Source organism: Aegilops tauschii, chromosome 2 (genome assembly GCF_002575655.3).
Source record: "Aegilops tauschii subsp. strangulata cultivar AL8/78 chromosome 2, Aet v6.0, whole genome shotgun sequence".
Classification (NCBI taxonomy): Eukaryota; Viridiplantae; Streptophyta; class Magnoliopsida; order Poales; family Poaceae; genus Aegilops; species Aegilops tauschii.
The window spans coordinates 645,057,859-645,071,734 of NC_053036.3; the positions used below are offsets into that span (position 1 = coordinate 645,057,859).

The 13,876-nt window shown below is 43.9% G+C and overlaps 1 protein-coding gene across 1 annotated transcript; it reads right to left on the reverse strand.

Annotated features, from left to right (window-relative positions):
- Window positions 1–6,628: 6,628 nt before the first annotated feature.
- Window positions 6,629–12,056, reverse strand: LOC141042151 (uncharacterized). Its single transcript, XM_073509701.1, has 6 exons — window positions 11,583–12,056; window positions 10,277–10,326; window positions 9,972–10,053; window positions 7,873–8,346; window positions 7,115–7,273; window positions 6,629–6,970 (listed from the first exon to the last, which is right to left on the reverse strand). The coding sequence occupies exons 1-6, from the start codon at window positions 12,054–12,056 to the stop codon at window positions 6,629–6,631; spliced, it is 1,581 nt and encodes a 526-aa protein (XP_073365802.1).
- Window positions 12,057–13,876: the final 1,820 nt, after the last annotated feature.

The following is a 13,876-nucleotide window of genomic DNA, read 5'->3' on the forward strand; positions in this document are numbered from 1 at the left end:
GACCCACTGGGCAGCGCGCAAATATTTTTTTATATAATTTTTTTCTTTTCTGCTTCATATATTTTCTTCTATTTATTTCTGATTAGTTTATTGATAATGTGGCCTTGAATGGTGCATAATGAACGCACAAAAAGTCTAGAGTTGTAATAAGTTTAGAAAAATGAAATGCCTTTGTAACAGATGAGTTTTCGTCCGAAACACTGATACTTCGAAAGAGATTGTCCAGTTTGTACACGAAGTGCACCAGTTTTGCCGTAACCCTATCTACTTTTTTGCACATGCTATGAAGGTGAAATGATGGTACCATGCCAAGTTTCAGCCTTTTAAGAATTCGTTTGTTGAGCTTTTCAATTTCAGGGTCATTTAGCTCAAAACAAATCAGTAAATGCATGAAAAATAGAAAATGAAGGCAGAAAGGGTTGAAAATTGATGACGTGGTCTTGAATGGTGCATAATGAACGCACAAAAAGTCTAGAGTTGTAATAAGTTTAGAAAAATGAAATGCCATTGTAACAGATGAGTTTTCGTCCGGAACCCTGATACTTCAAAAGAGATTGTCCAGTTTGTACACGAAGTGCATCTAGTTTTTGCCGTAACCCTCTCTACTTTTTTGCACATGCTATGTGGGTGAAATGATGGTACCATGCCAAGTTTCAGCCTTTTTAAGATTTCATTTGTAGAGCTTTTCAATTTCAGGGTCATTTAGCTTAAAACAAATCAGTAAATGCATGAAAAATAGAAAATGAAGGCAGAAAGGGTTGGAAGTTGATGACGTGGCCTTGAATGGTGCATAATGAGCGCACAAAAAGTCTAGAGTTGTAATAAGTTTAGAAAAATGAAATGCCTTTATAACAGATGAGTTCTCGTCCGAAACTCTGATACTTCGAAAGAGATTGTCCAGTTTGTACATGAAGTGCATCTAGTTTTTGTCGTAACCCTCTCTATTTTTTTTGCACATGCTATGTGGGTGAAATGATGGTACCATGCCAAGTTTCAGCCTTTTAAGAGTTCATTTGTTGTGCTTTTCAATTTCATGGTCATTTAGCTCAAAACAAATCAGTAAATGCATGAAAAATAGAAAATGAAGGCAGAAAGGGTTGAAAATTGATGACGTGGTCTTGAATGGTGCATAATGAACGCACAAAAAGTCTAGACTTGTAATAAGTTTAGAAAAATGAAATGCCTTTGTAACAGATGAGTTTTCGTCCGAAACCCTGATACTTCAAAAGAGATTGTCCAGTTTGTACACGAAGTGCATCCAGTTTTTGCCGTAACCCCCTCTACTTTTTTGCACATGCTATGTGGGTGAAATGATGGTACCATACCAAGTTTCAGCCTTTTAAGAGTTCATTTGTAGTGCTTTTCAATTTCAGGGTCATTTAGTTCAAAACAAATCAATAAATGCATGAAAATAGAAAATGAAGGCAGAAAGGGTTGAAAGACGTGGCCTTGAATGGTGCATAATGAACGCACACAAAGTCTAGAGTTGTAATAAGTTTAGAAAAATGAAATGCCTTTGTAACAGATGAGTTTTTGTCCGAAACCCTGATACTCAAAAAAAAGATTGTCCAGTTTGTACACGAAGTGCATCCAATTTTTTTCTGAGACATAGCTCCATGCAGTCTACACCATTTCCTAAAGGCCTGAGAGGAGAGAGTGAGAGGGGCGGCCGGTGGGGGAGGACCGGCGCGGGGGGATTGAGAGGGGAGACCGAGTGAGTGTGAGTGGAGAGAGGAGAGAGTGAGGGGCGGCCGGTTGGGGAAGATAGAATGGCTTAGGAGTAGCGCTACTGCTATGTGTAAACATGTAAAAATATACATCAAAAATACATTGATCACCAATGATCTTTTTGCTTACAATCTGAATTGTCAATATGAGTCCTCACCAGTTTAGGAACTGGTGAAGACTCATATTGCGGCCACAAATTTTACACATAGAGTTCAAATGAAGACCAAGTGCTTGTGATAGTCTGAGAAGTAACATATTTAAGGTGGTAAAAACCTTATTAGCGGAGCGAGGTGGGACTAAAAAACTGCTGAAAACAGCCTACCGCAACCTCTTTAGTACCGGTTTGCGGCAAGAACCGGTACTAAAAGGGGTTGGTGGGGCCCCAGCCCGCCAACAGCCTGCCACATCCTCTTTAGTACCGGTTCGTGGCACGAACCGGTACTAAAGGTTCGCCATGAACCGGTACTAATGGGTTCCACCCGCCTAGCCGTTTGAACCGGCACTAATGATCACATTAATGCCGGTTCAGTTACAAACCGGGACTAATGTGCTTCACATTAGGCCCTTTTTCTACTAGTGTCAATTTACACAAAGGATACAATTCCACTTTGAAGCTATATGAAAGGAAACTTAAAGAAAACGTAACAATTTAAGCTTAAAATTACTTCTCAAATGCATAGGCATAACAGATGGATACATAGGGAAAATATATTCTTTATAGGAAATTGGTGACAATAGGACCTGAGATTAATACTTGATGAATTATATTGACAAATCTCTTAAGGATAATGACAAAACGTAGATGTGCACACCCTGCACACATTTAGTGTTTTCAAGAGTTACATACAATAGCATGCATTTTCGGAGGATAATATAATGTAGCTACAGCAGAGAGGAACCACTTCTTGGTTGGAGCTTAGAATACTACCAAGTACCAAATCAGCGTGAGATTTCTCATATGCATTCACATGAATCATAGGTAAACTATGAAAACTTGCCCAATTGCGTCACCAACATGAATTGCCATATTCCTGAGGAAAAGTAAAAGAATAACTTTGTAAGATGTAAAACACAACCAACAAAATCTTTGTGTAGTTTATATATAAGTTAAGTTCTGAAGGTTGTGAGGTTGATACTTGACCTGTTAATGGAGGACTGTAAACAGAGATTAAGGGCAAATGTGTACAATCAGCAAATTGAAATATTGAATAACTCAAGAAAAATCAATGGTCGCCAATCCAAGTAGTCAATTCAACTCGAAGTACATACCCCAATTTTTGCAAAATGGAACCAACAAAATGTCTCAGTAAGAGAGAGGGCGAGTGAGATAGGGAGGGAGGGAGGGAGAGAGAGCGCATAAGTATGATAATTCATCTTGATGAAGAAATAGAAAAATTGAGAGAGCACACCTTCGCGGGGGAAATCAACCTGGACGCACACACGTAGATTCAAAAGAACTAATAATGCAATACCCATACAGCATTAGTAGAAGGACCACGGCTGTCACCACTGCGAAAATATTAGATGTGGTACTAAATCCTATCTAACCAAATTTGTAGTGATGATACACACACACATAGATTCAAAAGAACTAATAATAATACAATACCCATACATCATGAGTAAAAGGACCACGACCGTCAGCATTGCCAAAAATTAGATACGGTACTATATCCCATCTAACCAAATTATTGGAGATGATTCTCTACTTAGAAAGAGCACCTTACCTACTCCAGGTCTGCTAAGTTAGATGAAATCTGCAATATAGGGAAAGTCTAGCGAACTTGAGATCAAGATCAGAGAGAACTGCGGATCTACAAAAAGAAACAACAACAAAATCGTAATGGTTTAATGCATGCATCATTCAACTGATCATATACAGCTGGGATGCTGCATAATTTGCATGCATAAGATGTTTTGTACTCACTTGATATTGAGATTATGTAGAACAAAGGATGTATGGTGGATCTAACGACTCTGACAGGACGTGGGTCAGCCCGTTCATGCGGAGCAACTAGCAACGGCTGACCGACAGTCGTTCCCGAAGGTTCCTGCAAGGAGCTACACATCATCATACAGTAGGCATCGAGTGTCCGGCTGATGGTGAATGGCTTGTTGAGGGTAGGAGGTGAAATTGGGACCTAGACCATTGTAGTTATACTCGTGTACGGGGAGGGGAATAGATGCCAAAACTTCTGGACTTCTGGACACATCTGTTGCGCTCCAAATTAATCTAGGATATAGAACGACAATGGGGCATTGTGGAAGGGGTAACGGCGGTAATAATAGAAACATCAAGAAGATGGACGAATAAACTGGAGTAAATGGACATCTGTCGTCCAGTGGAAGTGGAATCGTTCTGGCGATGGAAAGCCCAGCAACAGAGGTTGGCGCATGCGAGGACGATGATGCGAGGAGGGCCTGTGCAGCGGAACGTCGAGAGGCAGGGAGGTCGCCGGAAAACCAGCGGGTAGTTGGGCCAGCGGCCCTGCTGGAGGGGTGGCCCACCGCACGCAGAGTGGAGCTGGACCGACCGTCCACCGCGCCGAACGCAGAGGCTGCGGCTGCCTAGGGGCGTGAGAGGCGATCCTAGCCGCCATGCCGCACGGAAGGGGAGCTGGCCGGCGATCCTGGCGGAGGAGCGCCACGGCGCACCGCGCACGCAGAGGGGAGCTGGTCGGCGGCCCTTGCGGAGGAGGGCCGCGGCGCACGCAGCGGCTCATGCGATGGCCGCCGTCGCGCTTGATGCGATGGGGAAAGGGGCGACGTGTTGGGTCTGGGTCAGGAAGGAGATGTTCGTGGTCAACTTGTCGTGGTCCTACTGCTGGTAACTGAAGCAAACGTGGCTGTTCTCTACTATGCTGGGTCCGCATGTAAGCCTCTAACTAAACGCTAATGTGGCAGTATTGCTGATGTGGATAGGCTGCATGTCAAGAGAAATAACATAGTGGGGATGAACTATTTAGGTATTATAGATATGGGGCAACTGAAAATCGTTTATATAAATGCTTCCTACTCAATTTAATATGTGTAGGTACTATTATTGCAATCCATGTTCATCATTTTTTTTTGAAGGGTCAATCCATGTTCATCTTATGCCATGTACACCCCATATGTTAACCACACTAAATGTAACGTTAAGTTTAATCAACATTAGACCACCGTCCTTAATTGTTGCATTAATTTAACATGCCTTAACTATTGCATGTTGAATCCAATTTAACCTTACTCTATGTTGCATATCATCCATGCCATTTTGTGCATTTCATTCATGCTAATTTCTTCTAGAGTAGGCATTTTTCTTTTAAAAAATGGTCATTGTTCGACCTCAATCAAACAAATGTGAGGGCACTCGCTGGGAGTTCACTAAAATTCGGTGGTCCTATTTTATAAAAACAGGCCACACCAAATGACTAGAGGCAGGGGTGTATGTGCACTAAAATTCAGTGGTGCTTGTATTTTAATTAATGTTTTAGGGTTCAGGTTTTGTAAGCCCATATTCTGAGCCGTAGATTGTCCATTTTTTTTATTTTGTTTTCTATCAAATATATAATATATATAACAACCTAAAACAACATAGCTCAATTTCAACCGTATGAAGTTGCTTCCATTTAACTCTCTCCTGAAGACTAAAGTAACTAAATTCAGAAAAGAACAAAATAAAAACCAACGACAACTACCAAGTGAACCTGCAACGATCTACAATACTTGTATTTAATTAATCTTTTTAGGGTTTGGGTTTTGTAAGCCCATATTCTAAGTTGTAGATTGTCCTTTTTTGGATTTTGTTTTCTAACAAATATATAATATATAACGACCTAAAGCATCATAGCTCAATTTCAACTGTATGAAGTTGCTTCCATTTAACTCTTTCCTAAAGACTAAAGTAACTAAATTCAAAAAAGAACAAAATAAAAACCAACGACAACTACCAAGCGTACCTGCAACGATGCAACAAAGAGCTGGTAGTGCATGTATTTTAATTAATCTTCTTAGGGTTTGGGTTTTGTAAGCCCATATTCTGAGCTGTAGATTGTCTATTTCTCTTGGATTTTGTTTTCTATCAAATATATAATATATAACAACCTAAAAGCATCATAGCTCAATTTCAACTGTATGAAGTTGCTTCATTTAACTCTCCCCTAATAAAGGATTAAAGTAACTAAATTCAACGAAGGACAAAATAAAAACCAATGACAACTACCAAGCGAACCTGCAACGATGCAACAAAGAGCCGGCGACCGGATAAGAGCTATACGACCATTAATATACCATAGATGCGAATCGATCAATATTTTCCATGCACTTTTTGTCTGCATAAAAGAGATTATAATTCCCGGACTCCATTACCGAAAGGGTACACATATAAGTTCGTCACTACCTGCTTATGTTCATATAGTACTAAAGCCAAAAAGCACCTACCAACTGCTTGTGTTTCTAATCATTCAGCTTGTAGTACATGCCTCCGTTCTGACCAGTTCGCTTACTCCTGAAGGCATCCAAAAGGAACGAGACTGAAGCTCGCTTATACTCCCGAAGGCACCGAGAAATGGCCTTACTCGCGGGCATCTGTACGCATACTAGATGAGATGGATGATCAATGAACAGATTAATACATTTCACGCATAGTCTTTGGTTTGATAAATAGAAACGGACAACAACAATCACAAAATTTCATAAAGGAAAAAAATCAGTTCATTACTACTACCCGCCTTGTGCTCTTACTACTAGTGCCAAAGAAGAGGACATATATAGGGTGAAAGCATAATAACAATCCAGATTGCAAGCAATGTCCGGAGTTCACAATTGCTTCGCGAGAGAAAACGAAAAGATCCCGATGGATTACCACGCCGAGTGGATCCATCAATCATCGCGTCACCAGGCCTGGCACTATTTATATTCATAAAAATGTGAGGATATGGCGGAATTCATCTCTGTCAAGGTGTTGTTTTGCAATCACCCTCGTCTCATCGATGTAGTAATTGTCCCATTCATCAACACTAACAGGCTCGCTGAATGAATGGATATCATCGGTAAGTCTATTGGGATGTGCCACTGGATTTATTACCATACGTTCAAGCACAGTAGCATTCCCAAGGATGTAGAGTGCCAGCTCAATTAGCCCCAACACGTGACAAATTCCCGACATGTGGACACTTCTGAGGTGACGATGTAGAGGCCCCTGCACAGCTGTCACCATCTTCGGTTCAGGAAGCCAACATCTAGGACCATTCTTAATAATCTGCGTCCATATATCCATTCATTTCAATATACATATGTGTTCTAGTGGCAAGATCAAACATAATAGCAGAAAATGTTACTCCCTACTAAAGCTGCGAAAATTAATATGGATCGGAGGGAGCACCATAATGTTTGGCTCACTTACATGCAGTTCCATTTCTGCTAAGAGAGGTGTTAATTCCAAGAGATCAACCAGTCCCAAAACCCAACTAGTATCCTCTGGATCAAAATAGTGATCAAGAAGGTTCATGTTCAGATTCCTCAAGTTGCTGAACCTACTCTGGGCTTCAGTGAATCTTGGCACCTGGAACAGAAATAATGCACGGCCTCAACAATATAAATTAATTTGATGCCAATGCACGTGGCAAATCACCATGAGCCTGAATGTAATTATGGTGATGGCAAAATCAAAGGAAATACTATGAGATACTCCCTCCGTTCCTAAATATAAGTCTTTGGAGAGATTTCACTATGGACTACATACGGAGCAAAATGAGTGAATCATACTCTAAAATGCATCTATATACATCTGCATATGGTCTATAGTGAAATCTCTACAAAGACTTATATTTAGGAACGGATGGAGTACTTCTTTTCAGGAGCAAACCTGATCAACATTCAAAAGTAGGAATAGTCACATGAGGAAGGGCAGTTGGAAGGTCGGTGAAGGTGAACCTGAAACCATAGTCGTCAAATGAGTGCTCTCTCATGTTTGACACGAATGTTGCCTCTGACAACTTCAAACATTGAATGAGCACAATTTCCGTCAGAACCTCGTCAAGCTCAAATTTGGTAAGATTCGGAGCACACAACTCTATAATTTTCAGTTTGCAATGGCGCACACGCAGGTACTGCAACCGGCACAGCTCCTGTCGTATGCGTGAGGGGCAGTTTTAAACATACGTAGCCCAGATTAAGAGACTTGACACAAGAGCCGTTTTGACCACTGAATTTGCACAGAGGGAAAATATACATGTTCTTGCAACACGAAGAGTCGAAGTAAGTGAATTCTGTGAAATCTAGAGCAATGTGCTTAGCCCTTGACGCGGTGCCGAAGTTAACCCATCTATCAATATGATACTTGTCATTTCTGCGAAGACAAAATTCGATGACAAACTTATCCAGCGTAGTGGTACCTGTAGTAGAAGTAGACCACAGTGGGCGCAATAGATTGTTCACATTGGTGATGAATTCAGTAGTCTCAATTTTCTGGTTAGTAACAACTACAACCAAAACCTGGGTCCTGGCTAAGAAGGTGTCTAGGGTGAGCACCAGGTCTGGGTGGCATATCCTTAGCTGTCTCCATTCACGAGAGAGTATGCTCATCCTCACGACATCTCTGATAGATAACCGCGACAGTATATCATGCAGCACATCCTACAATAAGCGCGAGCAGCAACTTAAAAGTAGTCATGAATCAGTATTCATACTCCTTGTTGAAGTCAAGATTTAGCAGTGTGTGAAAACAGCGATCCTTACATGGGGCAGAAGGTGAAGCTCCACCGCCACCAATGATCTTGCCATCCTCTTGGAAGAACCGCATTTCCTTTTTACAGAGAATTCTTGACTGCTAGTAGATCCACTACTGCTTCGTTGGTCCATCAGGGTATCTGCATGTCAGGAGAGAGTACAGACTTGTAATGTTGGAAGAATCCATGTCCGCCGTACTTCTCATTTCATACTATTATTTTGCTGCGACGACAATGTTGTTTCAGCCTATCATGAAGCAATTCTGAATTGCCTAAATGTAGGACATATCAGTTCAGTACTCTACCTGCATCTGTTCATCACACCAAAGCTAAAAGAAAAGGCCACAGATTGCATGCGATGTGCGCGCACAAGTGAATTTTCGGTGCACTTACTACTAGTTAATCATTTGCCATGTACAGTTTGAGATCAATCGATGCAAATATCGTGAACACAGGCATCTTAATAATAATTTACTAGGCTGGATGAGAAAACCATAAGGCATAACCTACAAGTACAAGGATGTCGGCAACGAAATATACAATCTGGAAAGAAAGAAGGGCACGAGTCCATCAAATTTTGTTCCAACAGGGATTAGGAATGCCCCAACCTTGCCTTGCAATAAACCAATTCATCAAGTAGCAGATCGCAAGGTACCTTCGGATCTCGGGAGGACGGAGTGGCCTCCGGAGAGGAGCGTTGGGGCTGAACAGGATTGCCGGACGGAGAGTGCAGATTAGGAAGGACGAGACGCGCCGTAATCCTGGGTCGCCGCCGCGGAAATCATCGCCTTGGAACGGAGCTCGCCGCCGCCGTAACCACTGGTGGCTCCACGGACTAGCATCGGTTGCTCGGGGAGAAACACAAGGAGAGCAGGGATTGCTATCTGGACCGCAATTTCAAATCCAACGGACAGGTTTCTGTGGGTATTTTCTAGAAGTACATACGCATTAACTAGTATTTCGCTATTTTTTTCTCATGATGACAGGTGGGCCCCACAAACATGTGCTGCATAATTCACTCATCCTGGCCTTTTCTGTTTGGATACGGTCTCAAGGTAAAAAAGATCGGGATTGAAGAAGTCAGGGTATCAATTTCAGGGATTCGGATGTCAAGGTTCGTTCACGACATGCTCTACAGACACAGGGTTTAAAATAGACTTTACTCCGCTCAAACCGGCGACACGGCGAGCACAACGACCTGCCTATATCATCCGACCTAGGACGGACGTTACAGAAGGCGCCGCGCTGGGCCTCGCTCACGACTGCGCCCGACACCCCACAATAACGGTGGCCCCGTGCAGGCAAGTTGTCCACCCGTCTATGGCCCACCTAGCCGGGTCGCATGGCGTCGGGACATATCAGACAGCTCGCATCACCCAACATGGCTCCACCGGACCAGACCGCCTCGGCCCAAAGGCACCACCAGGCAGGTCCGCTGGATAGTCACGTGTGGGGCAACACGCTAAACGGCTCTAGCAGGCGTCGGAAGCCGCCCAATGACGGTGGCCTCGGGCGGGCACGCGGGCCACCTACCATGGACCACCCAGACGTGGCGCCACAGTCTGAGCTATCCATAGAACCCCGTTCCCCCATCGTCTCCATCATTGGTAGGTGCCTGCCGCACAAAAATACATCAACGGCTGAAGCAAAAAACGTTAGCGGTTGCAACAAAAAAAGCCACTGACCATAAATGATCCAGCAAAAAACATTCACCAGTCCCCGCACAAATCATCGTTGGTTCCAGTAAAAATCACCCCTTATAGCATTGGTCCCGTCCCTGGACGCGAAAAAAGAAGCGGCGACGCCTCCTCCACCGCAGCCAACGACCACCAACACACCCACTCGCAGCTGGTTCCAGCTTCTCCATAGCCAGTTGCCACTCCGTATGCTGACGGTTATAGCGAAAACAACTATTAGTTTTCAGCTTCACTATCAGTTGCAGCAAAACGAGATGCTGGTTCGAGGTCCTGCTTCACCAGGTGCAACAAAACCGGCTGGTGGTTCCAGCATCGTCGTTCGCTCACCAGGCTGCAGCCGCCATCATGGTCACCCTCCATCCCGTCCTTTGTAGCATGCATGCGCACCCGACACGGCCTCAGCACCTCTGTCGCGGGTGCAGACCTAGGGCACTCTTCTCACAACGCAAGCGGTGGCTGCACCTTGGTGGGGAGCTGTAGCAGCACGAGCGGGTGGATTGATGGGAGACGGGAGTCGACTTGTTGCCGTGGGAAGGGAAAGAGGCCGAGGAAAAAGGGGATCGGGAGGTGGGAGATGATGGTCCGGGTTGTTTTCGAGTAGAGATAAGGGTAGATGAGATAAAGCAGTGGTGGGGCCGACGTGTGTGTGTGAGGCAGCCGGCCCAAATCTTAGCCAGCCTGCCGGCACCAAACATATACCTCTGTCGAAACAATATCCTGTATGAGAAACTCGAAAACGCATTAACATATGGGTTTGCTACACGCCGCCCGACGATCCGCCGCCTCGCAAGCCATCAGTTCTGACACCTCTACTTGCAAAGGTCTTGTTGCGAAAAGAATTGCAACATAGGATCATGTTGTGTTTTTTTTGGCAACATTGGTTGTGTTGCGGTTTCTTTTATGAAACATAGGTTGTCTTGAAGATTTATTTTTAGATCAACAAGGGACTAGTTGTAGAAACCCTTTCAAAAACAATGGACCACTTGCAGAATGTGAGATTACCTCCGGGCCGTTTCACTAGCCCATCCGACGGACATGGAGGCCGCTGACGCTCGCACAAGATCAATCGGTTAATGTATACTCCCTCTGTCCCAAAATAAGTGCCTTAAGTTTAGTACAACTTTGTGCTAAAGTTAATATAAAGTTGAGACACTTATTTTGGGATGGAAGGAGTAGCAAACAATATTAGAATTGTTTAGCAAGGACAGATATTAGACCAATTGGCGGAACAACATTTCTTCTTCTTTACGCCCATAACATCAAGATTAGTTGTTAATCGGCTTGCATCAACATATATAGCAAATTAACACAAGCCAAAACATATTTAGTCTTAAGCATCAGGAGCGTGGATGTATTGCTGGATTGATATGTATCCTAGCCTACGTAACGTGAGTACTAGTGATCAAGATTGCAGCTACTCCCAGCACCACGAGTTCTCCCTACGGACCTCCTCCTCCTCGTCGGCGGTGTAGTCATTGTGGATGTAGAAGTGCGTGCGGATCTCGTCGGTGGTCTTGCCCAGCATCTGGTCCGCCACCGTCCGGCATGTGAGGTCCAGGAGCCCCTGCATCTCCAGATAGTTGGCCGCCGCCATGAGGTCGAAGAGCGTGTCCTGGTCCACCTGCACAAACTGGTCGTCGAAGCGCCGCAGGGGGTCGTCGGCGGTGGGGGCGTCGCGGTACAGGGCGCCGTCCTCGTCGGAGTGCCGGTTGACGTACTCGAGCACGCGCGAGAGGATGGGGCCGGTGACGGGCAGCGGGATCACCTTGTTGGTGGCCACCATCGAGTCCTCCTCCTCCTCCAGCATGCCCTTGATGATCGCCGACGCGCCGCCGATGGCCTCCTCCGCCACCTCGAACTCCTCGCCGTCCGACGAGTGGAGGCGGACCATCTTCCTGTTCTTATTAGTGGACGACGACATCGTAATTGTTGGATGGATCTCTCCTCTTCCGATCTTCGAGGTTGGGGTGGGTTTTGCGACGGATCGCTGCGTGTTTGTAGGACTTGATTAATCGGAGTCGGTTCAGAACGGACCGCGGCCGACTCCAATTGTTTGTACTTTGTACTCTTCATCACCGACATTAAAACAAACTTTTTATATATTGGAAAAACTGTTGTCACGTACGTAGAGCGTTTTATGTACACATCTGCGACACAACTACGTGCAAACCAAACCTATGGCTAGATGGTTAGAGGGACAGTGGTATCCTATGGTTAGAGGGACAATGGTATCCCAGCCTACCAGGGTTCAAGTCCTGGTGTTCCGCATTATTCCTGGATTTACTTTAGGATTTCCGGCGATACGCTTTCAGTGGGAGGAGACGACGAGGCGCCTACGGTGACTTCGTAAATTTCAAGATGACATGCCGGCTCAATCTCTCGAAGGTGCTCATAGGGGTAGGGTGTACGTGTGTGCGTTTATAGGTGTGAGTGTATGCACGTATGTATGAGCGCTTGCGTCTGTACTGATGTTCAAAAAAACTGAACAATACGTTTTTCATTTGATGGTATACTATGATAGTAATACGTGCCGGCATCAATCCAACCAACAAAACAAAAAATCAATAGATTCTGGCCAACATGGAACCAAAATTGTATTTTCGCAAAAGAAAAAGGAATGAAAATTCCCTCCATGGGCGGAACTAAGCATATTTTAGATGATTATATAGGTTTCTTGTGGTGCAAGAAACCACAACACTAGTAGAAAAAGAGGCTTCCATACGCCCCATTAGTCCCCAAAATAATCGAACCGCGACCAAAGGGGTCTTTAGTCGCGGTTCGGGAGGAGACCCGCGACCAACTATCTGGGCCCAGCGCGCTCGGTCGACAGCTGGCGGACGGGAGGGGCTTTAGTCCCGGTTGGCCTGGCCAACCGGGACTAAAGGTCCTCAGGCTGGCCCGAAGGCCTTTAGTCGCGGTTGGCCAGACCAACCGGGACTGAAGGTTAGTCCTTTAGTCGCGGTTGGCCAGACCAACCGGTACTAAAGGGCCCATCAAACTCTACCCCACCCCCCTGACCGCCTTTTCAGTTTTAGAAAAACCAAAAGAAAATCATGAAAATGTCAAAAAAATAAAATAAAATAAGTTTCTCATGTGATATGTGGTCTAGTTGTTGGGAAAATTAACAAATATGAATTTTGACTTTATTTGCAAAATCTCTCTGCAATTTCTTAAAATGGGCATAACTTTTGCATACGAACTCGGATGAAAAAGTTTTTTATATGAAAAATCATCTACTCGAAAAGTTACATCCGAATTTAACCGGGGGAACCCCGTTAAACATTTTCAAAATCCTCAAAAACCTAACAGAAAAAAAGATACGGAGCTTTTAAGATCTGGAGAGGCAAAAAAATTCAAAAAATTTCAAATTGTGGTCAAACTGTGGTCAAACAATGGTCAAACTAATTATTCTAGAATATTAGTGTTATTAAATAATTATTTCAGTTTTTTTTTAAATTTTGGTCAAATCTGGTCAAACTGTGGTCAAACAGTGGTCAAACAATGGTCAAACTAATTATTCCAGAAATATTAGTGTTACTAAATAATTATTGTTTTTTAAAACAATAGTTTCAAACTCAAACAGTGAAATGTGTCACTTCATGCTCAAGCTAAATTCCTGAGGGTTAATAGAATTGACATCCTACTATTGTCAGGAAAACAACAAGTGCAGACTTGGAAACGAGGGAGAATAAAACCCGGAAGTTAAGCGTGCTCAGGCTGGAGTAGTGAGAGGATGGGTGA

Excerpts from the sequence above, each read along its gene's own strand:
- LOC141042151 (XM_073509701.1), bottom strand. The coding sequence starts at position 12,056 with ATGTCGTCGTCCACTAATAAGAACAGGAAGATGGTCCGCCTCCACTCG. Across the intron at positions 10,054-10,276 it reads CTGGAACCAGCTGCGAGTGG|GCACCTACCAATGATGGAGA; the intron begins GTGTGTTGGTGG and ends TTTGTGCGGCAG. Across the intron at positions 6,971-7,114 it reads TAGCAGAAATGGAACTGCAT|ATTATTAAGAATGGTCCTAG; the intron begins GTAAGTGAGCCA and ends ATATGGACGCAG.